Raw genomic sequence first — 20,360 nt, 5'->3', positions numbered from 1 at the left:
AGGAGATATTGGTATAATTTACTTCCTAATTTCTGCTTTATCAATTAAGTGAAAAATAGATATGGAGTTGGGAATTTTTGTGGCACAATAAAGATCTGGAAGTTTTCTAAGAAGAACAGAAAATGACATAGGAAGAGAAAAGGGACTGCTGATCTATTCCAAAGATTCAGCTGAGTTAAAGATTATGTGTTCATATTAATGGGGCAATTATGTTATTTCCTCCTTGAGCTCAGGAACCAGGGTGCTGAGGAATGGACAACTGTGTCGATCAGCATGTGAGTACTTGCAAAGCAGAAAGTCAAGAAGTAAGAGAATAGGGTGCTAAGTGTAAAAGAAGCAGAAAATGCCTAGGATGGGCTGAAAAGGAAGATTTAGTTAATTTTTTCCAATACATAGAGGATGAAAACATGAGAATTCTTGTTTTGTCATTAATAATTCTGTTTGGTAATGATTCATCATTTTATTTAATTTTGGTCTCTGGTTTCTCCAGCAATGATTTTAACTCACATTCTGTTACATTACCCTAAAATGTTATGAATAACATACTGCAGCTGGAAGGTGCCAGTGGCAGAGTGACATAATTTTCCAGGACATAAAATCAGACTACTAAATCATGCTATATCAACATAGTGTTTTATAATAATTATTTTCCTCCTAATTTAGAGCTATCACTTATAAACATGATTTTAGGGTGATAGCATATGCATTTAACAGACTTTCTTTACTTAAACTGATTGTATTTCATGGAAGACTCAATATATAATACATCAAAAGACAAATCCTTCACATGAAGACTTTAGAGCATTTTAAATAAAATAGAAGTTATATTTAAACATTCTGCTAATAGAAATTAAGTTACATTTTTGTTTTTGAAAGATTTTAGATGTTTTTAATTAAACTAATGCAGTTAGTTCAGTTTTCAGGTTTACCATTTCCTACCTCTTTCCAGTGTACATTCTTATCAATCAAGGAAACAGGAGCGACTGCAATGAAGCAAGTTGTGTTAGAAGCCAGTGACTAAAATTAGATTATCAATGACATTCACTTACATGTTCACAGCTGAAATTTCAAGGGTAAAACATTTTCTCCTGAAAGGAGACACTTCCCCATCACTGAAATGCAGACTTCTGTTATGAAATTGCATCCATATTACATCATTGGGCAGCGAAACTGACCCAAAATAGAAAGTGAAACCACATTTTTTTTTTCTGCCAAAGACAAAATTAAGTAATGGAATTGTTTAACAAGGTTATTTTGACTGGTGCTTTCTTAATTAAGGGGAGATTTTTGTCTGAGAGAAGTAATATTCCCAAAGAGGAAGGAAGTATAAAGTATCTAGCATAAGGGCAGAGAAAGGTGGTCTAGACTTTATCCCACCCACCTTAAACTACTCTTTAATGCAAATCTTCAGAGACCAATGCGGTTTCTATTTTGTGACTGTTGCTCCCTTTCCTGTTTTTATGGGTACACTGGTACAGTTCAGATGTTTTTCCAGATGTCACATTCCATTTATCTTTTGGAAAAGTCACAGCGTGTGTGCATGTACTTACATAATTAGTGGAAACGTGACATCAACCATTTTAAAACATACATTGCCTCCCTTCTGTTCATTCCTCCGTGGATCACAAGGGGTGTAACTTGTGAATCAGAGGAGAGCCACTCTTCCCAATGCACCTTTGTGCAGTGCAGTCGTTCACTCCGGCAGCTGGTCAGGAGCTTCCATCGCTGTGCAGCGCAAACATCCACACCGGGACACATTGCTCTGGAAAGCCGTCCTGCTTCTGCTGGCCTAGCACCACCAGCCCACTCTTCCTAATGAGGGTCTGAAGGATGTCCATGTCCCGAGTCACGCTGCTGTCAGAGAGATCGAAGATGCAGCCCTTCCGGGCCACATTGTCCTTCAGTATGATGATGCCATTTTCCTTCAGGCCATCTCGGCACCGGGAAAGAAACGCAAGAAGGTCTTTATCGGTCAGGTACCCTACAGGTGAGGCCAAGTAAATGGGGGAACAGGATGAAAGGGTGGGTGGGGAAGGAGGTGAGTAGGCAAGACTGAACGGCCACAAGGCTACAAATCGGGAGCTTGTTTGTTCATTCATTCATGAATTATTTCATAGCCTGAATTGTTTTGTTGTGGGAGGCTTTGAGAATTTAGGTAAGAGGACAGGTATCCTCTTTGAGGAGAATCAGTGCAAGCTCTGTAAAACAGCTATTATACCAACCTAGTCTATCTACCTCCCAGGCACAAAATAAACCACTCCTCATCCCTTGGATTCACTCCTTGTCTGCTGAACAGCTCAACTCTGCCATTATTCCTCTGTGTCTTACACACACACACACACACACACACTCACACACACACTCAGACCAAAATCTCATTCACTGCTGTCTCATTTCCTGAGAATTTAAATCTAAGAAAGCCAAGGTTTGTCAATAATGGAGATACACTTTTTAAAGTTTTTCAAATATTCAGTTTTCTTCTAGGATTTAGGTTGGCACAAAGACACTCCATCCTAAGAATGGGAATCACCAGCCTTGTTCAGTGGATGTTAGGGGCAGAATCCAGAGGACCAGAGTTTGGGGGGAGTTCGCATTATATGTTAGACTAGCTAACTGTTCTAAGTGCAGCTAGAGCCAAATATCTCTTTGTGTCTTTGCTCTGCCTCCACAAGTCCTCCAGTTAGTGGGGAGAAGGGAAGATGCAATGCCATGCAGAACTAACCAATGACCCACTGAATCCAGATGACATCGTATCTTCCCAGTGGGGGTGTGAATTCCTGCAGGCTATAGCAGTGGTAGCTTTCTACCTTGTCGCCTTTGACCTGCAGGTAGTTCTGTGCTTCGAGGAGGAACGATTCCATCATGTCCACTAGTTCCACAGTGTTGAAAACCGGCAACAGGACATGCTTGCTCACTCTTCCTATCCCAGAGCCGCAGTCCAAGGCACAGTCCGTGCCAGCTCTCCCGGGCCCCTGCAGAAAGGTACCTTGTGGAACATTCCAATAACAGACATTCTCCCTGAGTCTTGACACTCAGTTACCTCTTTAAGTAAACTTCATTTAGGTCAAGTTCATATAATTAAATGTGGGTTTCCTTGGTGGCTCAGACAGTAAAGAATCTGCCTACAATGCAAAAGACCTCGGTTTGATCCCTACATCAGGAAGATCCCCTAGAGAAGGGAATGGAAACCCACTCATTATTCTTGCCTGGAGTATTCTTGCCTGGAGAACTCCGTGGACAGGGGAGCCTGGCAGGCTACAGTCCATGGGGTCACAAAGAGTGGGGCACGACATAGCAACTAACATACACACACACATAAAATTTAATGTACTGTTTTAAATGTACCATTCAAGGAGTCTGGACAAATGTATACAGGTATGTACCCACCACCGTGGACTTCCTAGGTGGCACTAGTGATAAAGAGCCCCCCTGCCAATGCAGGAGACATAAGAGACATGGGTTCAATCCCTGGGATGGGAAGATCCCCTGAAGGAGGGCATGGCAACCCACTCCAGTATTCTTGCCTGGAGACACCCTTGGACGGAGGAGCCTGGCAGGCTATAATCCATACCATAGCACAGAGTTGTAGCACTGAAGCAACTTTAGAATGCCTGCACCCACTGCCAGAGTCAAGTTATAAAACATTCAATGACTTTTTTCAAAACATATCCAAACATGTCTAGTTTTTGCCTTCTTTATTTTATCCAATTATAGGTCTTTCAAATAATTAAAAAATAAGATTTTAGAAAATGTCTTAGGTTTGAGAACTAGGTAATGTTTTATAAGAAGTGGGCCATTTAAAGTTCTATGAAAGTAGAACTTTGCTGCTGCTGCTGATGCTAAGTCGCTTCAGTCGTGTCCGACTCTGTGCGACCCAGAGACCGCAGCCCACCAGGCTCCCCCGTCCCTGGGATTCTCCAGGCAAGAACACTGGAGTGGGTTGCCATTTCCTTCTCCAGTGCATGAAAGTGAAAAGTGAAAGTGAAGTCGCTCAGTCGTGTCTGACTCCTAGCGACCCCATGGACTGCAGCCCACCAGGCCCCTCCGTCCATGGGATTTTCCAGGCAAGAGTACTGGAGTGGGGTGCCATCGCCTTCTCTGAAGTAGAACTTTGTTAATTGCCAATTTGGGTCAAATCCATAGCAAATGGACCTGCACTGTAGCTTATTGCCTTGTAGAAAAAGAGAGAGAGCAAAGCAGAGAGAATCTTTCAGAGGTTTAAAATTGCTTTTCAAACTCATGCAGTGAACACATTTCAATTCATACTGGGGTGGATGATTAAAATTTATGTTTTTCAAAACTGATTTTGAGGGCTCTGAATTATCTACTGTTCTTGTGTGGAAGATAATTTTTAGGACCTGAGCTGAGGAAATGCAATCTGTTCCATTCTCAGGCCAGAATTTCACTTCAAACTCAGCCTCTATGGCATACAGCACATTTATGAGGATAAAAGGTAGTTGCAGCAAAGTCCCCCTGTCTCTTTTCATGCTAAAAATTGTTTCTGTTTTTGTATCAGAAATCACATGACTTATTGGACAAAAAGCCCTTAAACTTTTTAAAAGTAAAATTCTGAATTCAATTAACTGACAGTGAAAGATGAATAGTTAGTAGAGATAGGAGGATATCAGCCAATGAAAACCTTCTCAAATTTGCTTCTATAAAGTAATATACATACACACACACACACAACCAGCATATATCTATGAAATAAACATGTGTATATATGTATATATATATGTATATGTGTGTGTTTATGTTGTATGATATTTGACTGTAGCTATCCTTGAAACAACAGTTTCAAAACAATATACAAAACAATTGGCCTTCCCAGGTGGTTTTAGTGGTAAAGAACCCTACTGCCAGTGCAAGAGACATAAGAGACGCAGGTTCAATCCCTGAGTCGAGAAGATCCCCTGGAGGAGGGCATGGCAACCCACTCCAGTATTGACTGGAGAATCCCTATGGACAGAGGAGCTTGGCAGGCTACAGTCCGATGTGTCACAAAGAGTCAGACACGACTGAGGTGACTGAGCACATATGTACGCACGAATACACAAATATACAAAAACTGTTATATAAAAACACAAAAGATGCCTTTTACTCAAATCTTGTGCACTTTTGCCCCTCACCGCTACCGCCTAGTTGTCTTTATTCCATGCCGTTCCCCGTGTTTGGCACAGCCTCGCATATCCTGGCACCAAGTTTTTTCCTCTTTCTCTCATCCTCATGCTGTGCCTCTGAGAAGAGACATTTAAAGACTGACCTCTGGGACAACATCTCTACTCTCTTGGACACTCTGGCTGCTTATTACTGTGCTTGGATTGAAATTTGATGCACCTCCGTGAATGTGACCAAAACCACATAAATGTGTGATTTCAGAACTTTAATTATCTTATTATTTATCTTATTATTTATTATCTTCATATTTTTGGATTTATATAAAACAGTAAAATACTCTAAGAAATTTCATTTTCATTTTGATTCTGCCTATGTCTTTTGTGTCAAAGAATATTATTTTACCTTCTTTCCATTGGAGTTTGAAACTAAAGTGTTAAATACCACTGTATAAAAACCGTGAAATACAGTTAGCCCCCAATTTTTCAGTCATCCGATCTCTGAGAAATATCAAGAGATAAAACCATCAAATACCAATTCCTTTTTATAAATTTTTACTTTCCCCTCAAAAAGCTAAAAGTAAGGAATGTTATCAGTTTTGCCACTGATATTATCTTGGTATCGTTTGTTTATTTGCTAAAGTAAGCACATTTGCAACAAGTTTAAAAGTGTTTTCCCACTGTCCCAGATCACTAAGTGTTGAAAGGAAAGCAAAACTTTAAATTAAACAATCTGCCTTTTCCCAGTTGACATAAGGATAAATCATGTCAGATACTCATGTTCCCAAACTCCTTGTATCTTGACCTGGATACTAATTTAGCATATTATTAAGGTCAAAGTACCAAAATATCATTTCTTTAAAAAGACTATGTTTGTACTTTGAGGTCACAGCTTCACAATGAGCCTTGTCTACTAAGAAGGACTCCTTATATTTGTTTGAAAAAAGCAGACTACTCATTTCCAACATAAATATGCCAGCAGAAGCCTGTTTCCTTTCCCAGGTCTGTGGGCCTGTGTATGGGCTCTGTCTGACCAGCATCCCTGTGGTCAGTTTGGCATTCCACATGGAGTGACAAGACAGCCGGATTACTAACTAAAGCTTCTGAAATGCACTGGGATCAAAGTCAGCCTCACCTCGAGGCGAGCAGGAAGGATTGCTCTTCGCCAGATTGGGGGAGAGTTGAGGTCTGTGGTCCACACACACACACACAGAGAGCAGGGATTTTTCTGCTTCATGAGACAAATAGAAAAAATATGTCGTGGATAAGAGCTGGGAATTTGGTATCAGACAGACCTTGTCGGGCATGAGTCCCAGATCTGTCTCTTACCAACTGTGTAACCTTGAAAATGTACTTAATCTCTAGAAGCCTCAGTTTCCCCAACCATGAAAATGAGAAATAATAATAGTACTTACCTCCCAAAATTATTATGAAGAACAATAAGATAGTACTTCTAAAGTGCTCATCAGAGTGACTATCTCAGATAAAGTGCTCGGTGAAGTCAGTCAGTAACACTGATTTTAAAATATTCCAGGTTAACCTGATCTATAAATAACCCCAGCCATCATCTCTAGTTTTGTAGTCCTTTATGGCCACAGTTGATGTCCAGACACTTTGCCCCAATGAGTGCTCCATCCTGATTCTATTTTTCTATACTCAGGCAAAGGGTACTTCAGAGAATGTTGGATAAAAAGTGAACCTCACCTCAACACTAGGGAAACTATTAATATTATGCTTCTAAATAGGTTGACAACTTAATCCCAAATATTTGTAATATTCTTAATGGTTCCTTCATCAGAATAAAATGGAGTCCAAATTTCAGATGAATAACTTCATAGTGAATTGGAACAAAACCTGTTTGCTAGTTAGGACTTTGTTCTCAGTAGAACCAACAGCAGCTTTATTATGTGGGTTGTCTGTTCTAAAAACTAAATGAAAAAGTGAAAGTAAGTCATTCAGTTGTGTCCAACTCTTTGCAACTCTATGGATTGTAGCCTACCAGGCTCCTCCATTCATGGAATTTTCCAGGCAAGAGTACTGGAGTGGGTTCCATTTCCTTCTCCAGGGGATCTTCCCGACCCAGGGATTGAAACTGGGTCTCCTGCATCGTGGGCAGATGTTTTACCACCTGAGCCACCAGGGAAGCCCCAACTAAATGAAGCTCCAAAAAATACAATGACTGAATTATATGAAAGCTTGTTAGTAGTAGTAGCAATAAATGAGCTCTATTGCATAATAATTATGTGCACTAAAGTAAATATTTGACATATATTATCTCATTTGAGCTTCACATTATCCTACAAGATATGTTCTGTGGTTATACTCTAGACACAGGTAAGAAAATGGAGGTTTAAGAGAATTTAAGGAGTAAACCCAAGGTGGCTTACACTGTAAGAAGAACCATAATGACTCTGGGGCCCAAGATTCTGGCCCCTAAAGTATATGACCCATCTCCATGTGGCCTGAAAGTATGGAAGTGGAGTTTTACCCAACACCAAATCTATAAAGGGATCACAGTTTTTCAAGGCAATGTCTCAAGTGTGTAGAAAACAATATAAAGATATTCTACTATACTTATCATTTTTAAACTAAACATAAGCCTGCATTTCCCTACAATGTTGAGTTTTTATTACAGAGACTCAATAAATCACCCCAAGATCCCAAATGGCATGATTTCTCATTGGTCATCTGAGTGTCAACTGCTTATCTATGGGATCTGAAAGAGAAGTCTTCTTAATCTACTACTTGTAATATTAACACTGCTAGTTCACCTTCCCCTGAAGCATAAGAAATAAGCTGGTGCTAGGAGAGTGATGCCAACTAGGATAAACCAGTCATTTAATGTGCCCCATCCTTTTTGAACCTCTTAAAACAGGCTTTCACACTAAACCCATGGCTCACCCATTTGGCTTTCATATGACTGAAGCAACAACACAGAAGCCTGTGAGCTCATTGTTTGCAAGAACTTTGCTTCCTAATCAAACTACAGTTGGATACTCACCCCAACAAATTTCCTGAGAAATTTCTGAGAGGCCTGGATATCTGGGTTGGACAATTCAATGAAATTTCCCATCATACCCTCTTCTGTAGCTGGTACTTCTTGATAGAAGAGTTTAGCTCTGGCATAGAACTGCATCTCACCATTGATTACTTGACTTGTTAAAGCATACAATTTCACTGAAAATAAAACATTATTAATATTTAAGTGACAGAACAAGTTCATTCTTATCATGCAGCGAATTTCCTCTTAGAAGCCTGCAAATCTGTGGTATGGAGGAAAGGGTATTCGTTTGATGTCAGAAGATCTGGGCTTGAGCTCTAGCTCAGTTATTGCTATTTAACCTTGGGTAAACTTCTCAACCCCTATGATCTTCAGGTGGGTCATGTATAAATCACAGTCGTGGCATTTTCATGATTTAATAAACCTAGAGTTTAATTTTAAAAATAGCTTGTCACTGTGTTTAAAAGTATTCAATAGTGTTTGCTACAGTAGAATAAATAATTTCACAAGTTTCACAGTAAGTTTTATCTTTGACCTTAAAATAGTTTATGGAAATTTGATCACTAATCCTTACTTCTAACCACAAGGTAGATTAGGGATAGGTATTTTTTTCATTTCTTTTTCAAGCAATTCATACCCATATATCTCTTTGTACCAACATAACAGAAAATGTGCTTGAGCCCTAAGTTCTGAAAATAAAATACTAAAAAGTATAATATTTTTTGAGCAACTGTTTTGTACTAGGTATTATACTAGGCACATTCACATATACTATGTCATTATTTCAGAAAAGAAGTGAGGTATTATTTTTAAACATTTATTTTTATAAAAACATGTGTTCCCACTTCTGAAAGGTAAATAAGCATGCACTTAAATGTGATTTGTAAATTAAAATGCATCCTTGCAGATATAAAATATGTTCATTAGAGAGCATTCAGAAGGAAATGATAGAAAGTGAGATGAAAGGGAGGAATTTCTCGTTCAAGATTATAAGCTGAATCCATCCATTTGTCTTCTCTCATTCCCAATACTCCCCATGAATTGTTTTAATAAACTCAATCTGTAACAATGAAGAAAATGAGGAGGGACCGCCAATAAATTCATGATTTCAACAAATTTCTGGAAGACAAAAAGCAGATGGAACAAAACTATATAATTTACAGCTCAGGACATCTGCAAAGGAAGTAAAAGTTTATTTAAAATCTGCCTGCAGGCCAACTGGGAGATGACCAATGTACTTCCTCCCAAAAGTGACAAGCAGCACAGCTATAATCTAAGGGGGGGGGGGGGTAAATAGTCTCTTCTCTAAAAAAAGAAAAAAAGGAGAACTAGACCCATTAGTGTTGGGATCCTAAAATAGTAATTCTGGCATATAGAAGGTTCCAGGCACCTCATCTGCTTACATTCATCAGAGTCTGGTAAAGTCAACTGGCATATGTAGAGCTCCTGGGCATCCTTTCTATTCAGTGGAGAAGTATGTAACAGAGGAAATCTTCTCCACCACCTAAACTCCTTTACCTTGTCCTTCATCCCTAACCATGGATTAAAAAATGACTTCCAAATACATGAGGGTGAATGTCTGAAAAACAAAAGAGAGATAAACAATCAAAACTGACTTCAAAGGAAATAGAAATAATCCAGGAAATTAATGAGAATTTAAACCAAAACCAAGCAAAAATTTTTATCCATGAGGAGATACGAGAACAGGTGCATCATAAATTGAAGATAAGATGTCAAGAAAATGGCAATGTAAAACATAATAAAGAATTCTTAGAAATTAAAGTTTTGATTACCAAAAACTTTGGAGTTAATATTGAGTAAACATTTGGAGTTAACATTGAGTAAACAAATCAGGACATAAAGGAAAAGGTAGATTCAGAAAACACAAGTAAAAATATTAAAGCTATAAAGATTTAATTCAGAAGACCCAACATCAAGCTAATTAAGATTCTCAAAAACAGAAAATGAAGAGAAGAAAATTATTACAGAAAAAACAGATAAAATTTCTCAAGCTGAAAGAGATTGTAAGGTCCAAGAGTACTGAGCAATATGGATTTTAAAAACCTCGCTGATTCACGTCACTGTATGGCAAAAACCACCATAATATTGTAAAGTACCCTCCAATTAAAGTAAATAAATTAATTAAAATACTTAAATATACTTTATTTAAATAAAAATATTTTTATTTATGAAAATTTTTATCAAAAATAATTCATGTCACATTCATACATATCTTTAGGAAATTTCAAAACACCAAGAGTAATGAGAAGATTATTAAGTTATTTACAGGGGAAAAGTTTGCTGACTTTCAAGTAGGGTTGCCAGAGTTAGCAAATAAAAATATAAGACATACAATTACTTTTGAATTTTAGATAATCAATGGATAATTTATTAGTATAAATATGCTCAAAATACCACACATTGCATGGGACATACTTTTACTAAAAAATTGTTTGTTGATTATCTTAAATTCCGGACTAGGCAATGGCACCCCACTCCAGTACTCTTGCTTGGAAAATCCCATGGATGGAGGAGCCTGTTAGGCTGCAATCCATGGGGTCACTAAGAGTCAGACCCGACTGAGCGACTTCACTTTCACTTTTTACTTTCATGCATTGGAGAAGGAAATGGCAACCCACTCCAGTGTTCTTGCCTGGAGAATCCCAGGGACCGGGGTGTCTGGTGGACTGCCATCTGTGGGGTCGCACAGAGTCAGACACGACTTAGCATATCTTAATTTCAAATTTAACTGACCTCATAGTTTACCTGGCAGCCGTATATTCAAAGGAGTAGACTCAGGCTTATAACACAGATCTCATCACAAACACTGAAAAACAGTGTCATCAATATTTTAAGGGAAAATTATTTTGAAGCTAAAATATATTACCATTCAAATGGTGAGAGAATATTTACCTCCCATATTCATTCTTCAGAAGTTTCTCAAAGCTATATTCCAGCTCAGTGAGGGTTAAAATTGAGAAGATATATCATGAAAGAAAACAAAATTAACCCAGGAATCCAATGAAAAGAAATCCCAAAATGGTAGATATTATTAGATCTAGAAAGAAATCAGTTTATACTACAACAGAAAGCATTGGCTTCAAAAATATCTTCAGGAAATAGAATGAACTGGATTCTGGGCAATAGATAGTAGGGAAGAAGTGAGAAGACATGAGTAATATCCTTAGGAAGACATATTTTTAACCTCAACAAAAATAAAAGACAGTTGAATGCTCCAAGTAAAATATACAACTGTATAAAAGAATGTTACAATCAGGATATGAAGCAAACCAAAATATGACATAATTGTACATAGAAGGAGTATAAGAAAAGAGAATCTATTTAAACTTTACTAGGAACACCAAGATTGTGACGGTGGATTAATGTACCACATGGCTCTGAATTGAATAACGGTTACATAGTTCCAAATTTTTATTCTAAAAGTTAAAAATCCAATAAACCCTACTTCTATCCATTGTAGTATATTTCATCTGTGGAGTTACATCATTATTTCCTACCTTGAAGACGCTGAGGCCAATATTTGGACCCTTGAGTGATCATGAATTTGCTAAAAGGAATATAGGAATCAGAACCCATGTATGTTATTTTCTAGAGACTAACAATATTATATACTATATTTCCTATATATGTTAATTATACAATAGATTGTCATTTTAAAAACACAAACCTTTTAAAACTATTAATAAATAGTCCAGTAGTCATGTATGGATGTGAGAGTTTGACTATAAAGAAAGCTGAGTGCAGAAGAATTGATGCTTTTGAACTGTGGTGTTGGAGAAGATTCTTGACAGTCCCTTGGATTGTAAGGAGATCCAACCAGTCCATCCTAAAGGAGATCAGTCCTGGATGTTCATTGGAAGGACTGATGTTGAAGTTGAAGCTCCAATACTTTGGCCACCTGATGTGAAGAGCCGACTCATTTGAAAAGACCCTGATGCTGGGAAAGATTGAGGGCAGGAGAAGAAGGGGACGACAGAGGATGAGATGGTTGGATGGCATCACTGACTCAATGGACATGAGTTTGGGTAAACTCCAGGAGCTGGTGATGGACAGGGAGGCCTGTCATGCTGCGGTCCATGGGGTCGCAAAGAGTCGAACACGACTGAGTGACTGAACTGAACTGAACTGAACAATAGATTGTCATTTTAAAAATACAAACCTTTTAAAACTATTAATAAATATATAGATTTTTTGACATTTTATATACAAGTGAGCATCTGATTGAGAAAATATAACTTTAAAAGGAATGCCCTCATGTTCAAAATTATTGGGAACCGACACCAGTCCCCCTTCCCTAGCACTCAGTAAAGTGTTATGTCAACAATGACATATAATGAATAAAATTAATGCTTATAAATTCAACAGGGACAGAAAAAATTAAGCATCACCATGCCAAAAAAACATGACTGTTCCAAATTCGTCTGGATGTCTCAGAAAATGAGGTTAAGAAATCACAGCTCACAAAGTCTTCCCAGAGACGAATGCTTCTGGGGCAAGCCACAGGTAAGCCACAGCCCAGTGCTCTCTTGTTGATCCAACCAAAGCAGCAAAACAACCACTCTCATCATCACCTGCTTAAGTCAACTAGTTGGTGGAGTTTATTAAAACCTTTAATCTGGAAATGGGAATGGTCCATTATGCCAGCAACGTTTAGACCACAAGTGAATGCCAAGCTCAGCAGGGGTCAGACTCAATAGGTAAGTTTTTATGGTTATGGGCTTGTCACCTAATTGACAGGAACATTTCACTAAAAAGATATATGAGGTGTAATGTCCAGCCCCAGGTACTCCCCTCCTGATAGCTCCTGCAATGGTGCCAGTTGATTGATAAGGTAATCAAACATCAGCCTATATCTTTTTATTATAGAATACATCTAGTGGCTTATTCTTGTGGGATTGCAATGTTTTTGTGACACCTAGTATAGTCTAAACCAGAGGCTAGACACTCTATTAGCTCTTGATATAACATGGTGCTTATTTCTTGACCTACATTATAAGCTGAACTTCCAAGCAATTTCCAAGGTTACAAAAAGAAAAATAAAGTACGTGTGAATTTGCCCTGAAGAAGAACAAAGATCTTGTGAACTCTCTAAGAAAGATTTGTTGAGAGCATAGTGTTTATGCTTGCTGAGTACCTTCTCTATTTTCCTTTTTTGTTTGTTTTTTTAGTAGAGTTGGATATAACTCTTTTAGACTTTATTCTAGATATTAGACCTGTTTGTCAACTGGAAATTGACCTAAAAGTCTTCAGAGGATATGTAGGCTAGATTTAAACAGTAAGTTTGAAATGATTTGAGATACAATACTGGATCAAGTTAGTCTTTTATTTATAAGAGGAAAGAAATGGAGATGTCTTTAGGAAGTATAAGGTCTTCCATAAGAGAGATTTGTAGGTGATCACTTCTCAATTTAGCCATTAAAGAAGTGACAGTAAAAATTTAACGAAGGAAGGGAGGAAAGATAAAAGGAAGGGAGGAAGGAAAGAAAATGTGTCTAGGCACAATAGAGTATTACTCAGCCATAAAAGGAAGAAAATTCTGCCATTTGTGACAGCATAGATGGACCTCGAGGGCATTATACTAAATTATATAAATCAGACAGAGAAAGATAAATAATGTATAATCTCACTTATTTGTGGAATCTAAAAAACACCAAAGTCTTGTCTGTTTTCTCATCCACAAGAAAGGGTAGGAGGGAGTGGAATTTTATCAGTGTTCCTGGTAGAATCCAAAGGTCTGTGTGTGCCAGAATGCTAGAAAGTCATCATTAACAAGCCTTAGAATTACACTGAGAGTCCCTCTAGGTTTTATTTCTTCCCTGAATGCTTTAGGAGTCGGGGGTTCCTTGCCTGTAAAGTAATGCACTCTCAACCCTGAAAGTTTTAGTGGGCTTTTTCTTTTTCGACTGAGGACTATTTCAGGGCTTTCCAGGTACCTCAGTGGAAAAGGTTTCACCTATGAATACAGGAGACACAGGAGACACAGATTCAATCCCTGGGTCAGGAAGATCCCCTGGAGGAGGAAATGGCAACCTGCTCCAGTATTCTTGTCTAGGAAATCCCATGGACAGAGGAGCCTGGTGGGCTACAGTCCATAGGGTCACAAAGAGTCAGACACAACTGAGCACACAAATTCTTTTCAGCCTTCAAACACAAGTAAAGAAAGGTGAGGAAGGAGGGAAAATACACTTTCCCCACCCCAGCAAGGATGTATACAAGTTCCTGCTGCACGTCATGTCCCCTGCCCACTTGGCCAAATGGCTTCCTCTCTAATTCCTATTTCAGTGTTCTACCTAACCCGCTGTTGAATGTGAAAAGGTCAGAATACAAAGATACTGGGGACAGAGTTTTCACGGTGAGATTCTACATCGGAAGAGTCAGAAGCTGATCCAGCAGTCACCAGGCCTCCTCTGGACCTCCCTCTGCAGCATCCTGTAGTGATGCCTGTCATGTCCTCACGTTCCACAAAGATTATCTGTGCGGGTCTCTCTCCTACATTAAACTCTCAGGATAAAGCTCTATCTTATTTTCCTTATAACCCCAGGACTTACCATCCTGCTGACCCACAGCAGGCCTCCTTTGAGTGTTCACTGAATAAATGAATATTGTCTAGTTTTTCGTTCTTTGGATAACAGGTTCAACAAAGTAGTGGATGGATATAGGGAATAGCCAACCCACTCCAGTAATCTTGCCTGGAGAATCCCATGGACAAAGGAGCCTGGTAGGCTACAGTCCATGGAATCGCAAATAGTCTGACACAACTGAGCACATGCACGCACACACGACATAATCACACATAGGTCACACTTTTTGTGGTTAATGAAAAACTATAGGAGGATAAATTGATTTTCCTAATTAGGCAAACCTAAATAATAAACAAATAGTAATCATCACTGATCAAACATGTATATATGTACTATATATGCTAGCATTTATATCTCACTGAATATATAAGATAGACGTGACTATCTACAGAAGAAAAGAGGGCATCGGGAGGTTAAAGAAATTGCCAAATAGTGAGTGACATAACTGGGATTTAAACCTAGTTCTATTTAAATTCAAAATCCATATTTTACCCATTTAGTACTGTGTATAGGACGGTCTGCTAAAGAAAGGAAAACGATCCACTTCTTCATTTCTTTAAAATGAAAAATGGTCTTACATAATTGGTATTGCAAAGGCAACAATGAACCTTCGGAAAATGTATCACTGCACAGTGAGTTGTGCAGCCATGCTTTCCACAGGGATGAAATCAACTTGAAAAATGCCAAAACTTGTATGCTGAGTTTCATTTGGAAGTTACGGGGGAGCCTGGTGGGCTGCTGTCTATGGGGTCACACAGAGTTGGACATGATTGAAGTGACTTAGCAGCAGCAGCAGTGTATTTTAGGGAATGTTTTTATTAATTCTAGGTTTTAATTGTGACAGCAAAGTTGTGACCATTGTTCTCAATTTCTTCCTCAGAGCCTAATTATTTTAAAAGGGTAAGTGAAGGGGAGTTAATAACCATTAATAGGTACCTCCCATGTGCCTGACATTATGCCAAGGCACTTTCATGTCATCTCTCTTAGTCCTCACAAAAACTGGAATTGTAATCACTATTTTACAGGTAAGTGATGAAAAAAATCTGAAAAATTTAGTAACATGCTCCATATTATGGAGAAAAGAAGTGTCACACCCAGGTCCTAACCCAAATTATTTAAATGCAAAGCCTTTGTTCCTTTTGCTAAACTGCTTGGAAGTATTATTCTAAGTGCGAAGTTAGACTAAGCCTTTAACAATGTCCAGGAGTCAATATATAGTGAATAAATATTCACTGACTTCTGTGTCCTTAAAAATATGCTGTGGATAGTGCTAGAAGAATTACTGAGGAGTTGGCTTATGTGTACACCTCCAAGTTGGATTGTATATAGTGAATATATATAGTGAATATATAGTGAATAAATATTCACTGACTTCTGTGTCCTTAAAAATATGCTGTGGATAGTGCTAGAAGAATTACTGAGGAGTTGGCTTATGTGTACACCTCCAAGTTGGATTGTATACAGGCCCACACTGTTATACAAACTGGAGATTTACCTAAATTGTTTTCCTACTCTACTTCCCATTTGTTCACAAACAGCCACCTATGACAAATTCATTCACTCCAGGCCTCTAGCTGAATTTGGGCTGGTATAACTAGATTATATGAACCCATTCACTGGCTCACCCATCTTTCTGATTTCTTCAGTAGAAAGCCAGTGCTCCTCATGGACTGTTTTTTATATTCCTGTCAGTTGGAAAATTTTGGTAAAACTTGTAGTGATCCCTTCACTAGTCAAGTTGCCATTTACACTGAGAGGCAGCATGATTTTGTGGTTAAAAAGCTCAACTGGCCTGGCTTCTAATCCTGCTCCACACTCATCACCGTGTGATCTTTGGCCAGTTACTTACTTCCTCTGTGGATCAGTTCCTCAGATTCAGGAGAGAGAAAATAACCCCACCACCTAATACAGATGTTGAGAGGATTAGCAGACTTCCCTGGTGGCTCAGACGGTAAAGCATCTGTCTACAGTGTGGGAGACCCAGGTTCGATCCCTGGGTCAGGAAGATCCCCTGGAGAAGGAAATGGCAATCTACTCCAGTACTATTGCCTGGAAAATCCCATGGACAGAGGAGCCTGATAGGCTACAGTCCATGGGCTCACAAAGAGTCGGACACGACTGAGTGACTTCACTTCACTTCACTTCACTGAGAATAGTAACAAGCATGTTTCCATTTCTTTGTGAAGACCTGTCATAGTCAATGGCATAGCTAAGAATTCCATTGGAGACTTTGAATATGCATGCTCTTGCTTCTCCAGGAATCACTGAACTTAGCCAGGGATATTTCAGCAAGCGTCCCCATGACTGAATGTCACTTCACAGTGAGCTGGTGTGAGGCTGACTGCTTAACGCAGGCAGTTGGAGGGAGGAAGGAAGAAAGAAGGAATCAAAGAGTCTGGTTAGCTGCCATTCTTCCCATAATTACTCCAAACAAAAAACTCTCTGTGTAGATGCTACAGTAGGGCTCCCCAGTCTTTTAAAAGAAGGGCTTTATTTTCATTTCTATGAAGTCTTGAAATCATCAAGAGGAGGGGAAGCCAACTCTAAAACACCTCAGTGGGGGCTGGGGAAGGAGTGCTTCCACTGGCTGAGTTTTACTTCCAAAGTGAAAACATTAATATCCACTGGAGCCTGAAAACTCTCATACAGCGAATTAAGCTTATCATTGGTAATGCCTGTTCTAAGGAAGGCTGTGTGGTGACTTTAAAAGAGAGCTGGTTCTAAGGAAGGAAATGAAATGCTACTGCATACTGAGCATTGATGAGTTTCACATATATAATTGCATTTAATATTCCAACAGCCCCACAGTTTTGAGGAAAATGATGCTCAGAGTTTAGCAACTTGCAGGGGTGATTTCTCTATCAGTAGCAGTGCCAGAATTTGGACTCAGGATGTTGGAAACTTGCAATTAATTATTAGTAAGGGGCCATTTAATTTTTCTAATAAATATTTATTGGGGTCTTTTAAATTCATCTTTAGCTACTTTCAGAGATGGGGTTTAATCTCTAATAATTATTTTTAAAATTTGGCAGTCATCTACCCCTTAGCGAATCTCTCATAAGTTATTGAATTTATATATTTCGCCAGACTAACGCAACATGAGCCAACAAGCTACTGTTACTGAGATATCGTCCAAACAGTGTCTCCAGTGGTCTGACAAAATATATGGAGTGGTCAGAACATCATCATCTTCCAAATAAACTGCTCTAATTTTTCCATTTGGATACAGATGAGATGTCGACTATGTCCTAAAGGAATTACTTATGGGTAGATCAGAGAGTTTGGATCCTAAAGCAGGTTGAACACTGAAAAATTGATGCTTTTGAATTATGGCACTGGAGTAGACTCATGAGAGTCCCATGGACTGCAAGGAGATCAAACCAGTCAGTCCTAAAGGAAATCAACTCTGAATATTCATTGGAAGGACTGTTGCTGAAGCCGAAGCTCCAATACTTTGGCCACCTGACACAAAGAATGGACTCGGAAAAGATCCTGAAACCGGGAAAGATTGAAGGGAGAAGGGGGTGGCAGAGGATGAGATGGTTAGGTAGCATCACCAACACAAAGGATATGAATTTGAGCAAACTCCAGGAGACAGTGAAGGGCAGTGGAGCCTGAAGTGCTGCAGTCCATGAGGTCACAAAGAATCGGGAACAACTTAACGACTGCACAACAAAATGTGATCTACCAGAAAGAGCCCTGGTTCTTGCTTTGGTATCTAGGTGAGACCTATCTAGACTGATCTCATCATCTCTGAATTTTATTTTCCTCATTTTAAAAAAATAGTATAGGGGACAGGAGTGAGAAGGTGCATAGGAAAGTAATAATGCTGACCCTATCTATCTCATCATGTGGGTATGAGGATCAAATAAAGTCATAAATGAGAAATTTGTATAAGGAATATATATATATATGTATATATGTGAGATGAAGTCATTTGTATATCTAGAATTAAAGATTCCCCTCAGAAATGGACTTAGAAAGTGACCTTGGTAGGCTGGTAATATAGTCTTGAATGCAACACAAAGAATTATGTAGCTCTTTGCCCATCTGGAAAGCCTGCCCACATCAAGTGTACAATGGGGCTTTCAGCAACCTTAAGAAAACAGACTGGGGTGAAACATACTGCTCCTGCTTTCATTGGGGGAATATAAATCAAAGGGAATACTTCACTCTTTAATCACAAGTTATTTCCTCTTCAGGGCTGTTAAGAGTGTGCTTAACTAACCACTTTCACACAGGCTGAGAAAAGCAGTGTAGACAAACCAGATAAGCTTTATGTTGCCCTATTGTCCAGTTCCCTGAAAACTAGAGGAAATAACTATAATGGAGACAGACTACTGCCCAGTTTTTTTCTTAACATTCAAAGATCACACTAAAATCAGCTCCTTTAAGCTCTCAGACTATTATTGTAACTCAGAAAGGCCAGAAAGCAGTATGTGGAGTGTGTGCTCATGCATACACATGCAGACACACACTCACCCCAACAACCTTGATCTATTATTGTTCAGCCATTCTTTTTAATTGTGAGTTGATATGCTATTGCATTAATATTCTCATCTTTGAGTTACCTAATTTACTCACCTCTAAACTTTTGCAAATATTAAAAATGTCATTTCAAACTCAAGAAATTCATTTCTACAAGGCTGATATTCAGGCAGCCAACACCCAGAGAAGCAAGTTACTCATGTCTGTGGTGCATGGAAGTCCCAAAATAGAGGCTTGACCTTCCAGGCAGCACTTGATTTTGCACTCTCCATAAAAGAATGCCATTGAAACATTTAAGCCCATTTAAATGGTTGTGGGTCCTTTTTATCTGAAAAGTGTCCTTGTTCTAATTCCTTTTGGAAAAGCCCCACAACCTCATATAGTGGCTCCAGTCATTTCTTATCCCTTATCTAGGAGCTCTGACTCACTTACCCAGGGGAATATTTTCCAGCAGGTAGAGATAGCTCTGAAAGAAGTCATTGCAAATGGCTTTGTGAAGAATAAAGGACATGCTATGTCGACAGAGTTCATCATCGGTCTTCTGCCAGCGGGATCTGAAGGCAAAGTGGGCTCCCAGGTGGGCCATGGTGAAAGGGGATAATAATTATTCCTACAGAGAGAGGAAGCTTGCCTGACAGTTTCTTTGAATTAACTTTCTCTTTCTACACGAACTTGAGACTGTCATTTTAAACCAACCCCTGTCCATCTATATCAGGAGAAGTGTCATGGGGCTGGGGGGAGGGGCAGCAGACACAGGGAGGTCAGACTCTTGGCACGTCTACTGTCTGATTGCTCGGGCGACACCACTCCTGGCCAGCAGGTGCTAAGTAAAGATGAAACCAGGCTGAGAGAGATCCTGCTTCATCCAGGGAAAAGCACACCTCCCTCCTTTAGCTGCCACTTCAAACAAGCAGGAGCACAGCCTGCTAACACCCTGAATACTTTCTTTAATTTGATTCCTAAATTGGAAGAGCCTCATTTCCATTTCAAAGAGTCGTGAATATTTTGCGGAAGATCCAGTTCCCTGATTTCCATCCCTCCTCCTGGAACGTCAAATCCTCAAGTTACAAGTACCGTTCAAAGTCATCTTAGCTACCCATGCTTCTTTCATCAGTATAGTTTTGCCCAAATCTTTTCATAGAGATGGATGCATGT

General features: G+C 39.0%; 1 protein-coding gene across 3 annotated transcripts; it reads right to left on the bottom strand.

Annotated features, from left to right (window-relative positions):
• Positions 1-355: 355 nt before the first annotated feature.
• NTMT2 (N-terminal Xaa-Pro-Lys N-methyltransferase 2) lies at positions 356-19,939 on the bottom strand. 3 transcript variants are annotated; one of them, XM_061382576.1, is made up of 5 exons: positions 19,638-19,727; positions 9,519-9,694; positions 8,116-8,291; positions 2,723-2,972; positions 356-1,981 (listed from the first exon to the last, which is right to left on the bottom strand). In XM_061382576.1, exons 2-5 carry the CDS (start codon positions 9,643-9,645, stop codon positions 1,710-1,712), a joined length of 825 nt encoding a protein of 274 aa, XP_061238560.1. In that variant the 5' UTR covers positions 9,646-9,694; positions 19,638-19,727; the 3' UTR covers positions 356-1,709. The 3 variants fall into 3 exon arrangements, with proteins under 3 accessions (XP_061238560.1, XP_061238559.1, XP_061238561.1); XM_061382575.1 differs by lacking the exon at positions 9,519-9,694 and having other exon boundaries at positions 19,638-19,939; XM_061382577.1 differs by lacking the exon at positions 9,519-9,694 and having other exon boundaries at positions 356-1,933; positions 19,638-19,939.
• Positions 19,940-20,360: the final 421 nt, after the last annotated feature.

This window comes from Bos javanicus, chromosome 16 (genome assembly GCF_032452875.1).
Source record: "Bos javanicus breed banteng chromosome 16, ARS-OSU_banteng_1.0, whole genome shotgun sequence".
Classification (NCBI taxonomy): domain Eukaryota; kingdom Metazoa; phylum Chordata; class Mammalia; order Artiodactyla; family Bovidae; genus Bos; species Bos javanicus.
Note: the sequence above shows the minus strand (reverse complement) of the source record. Positions and strands in the feature narration are given on the sequence as shown.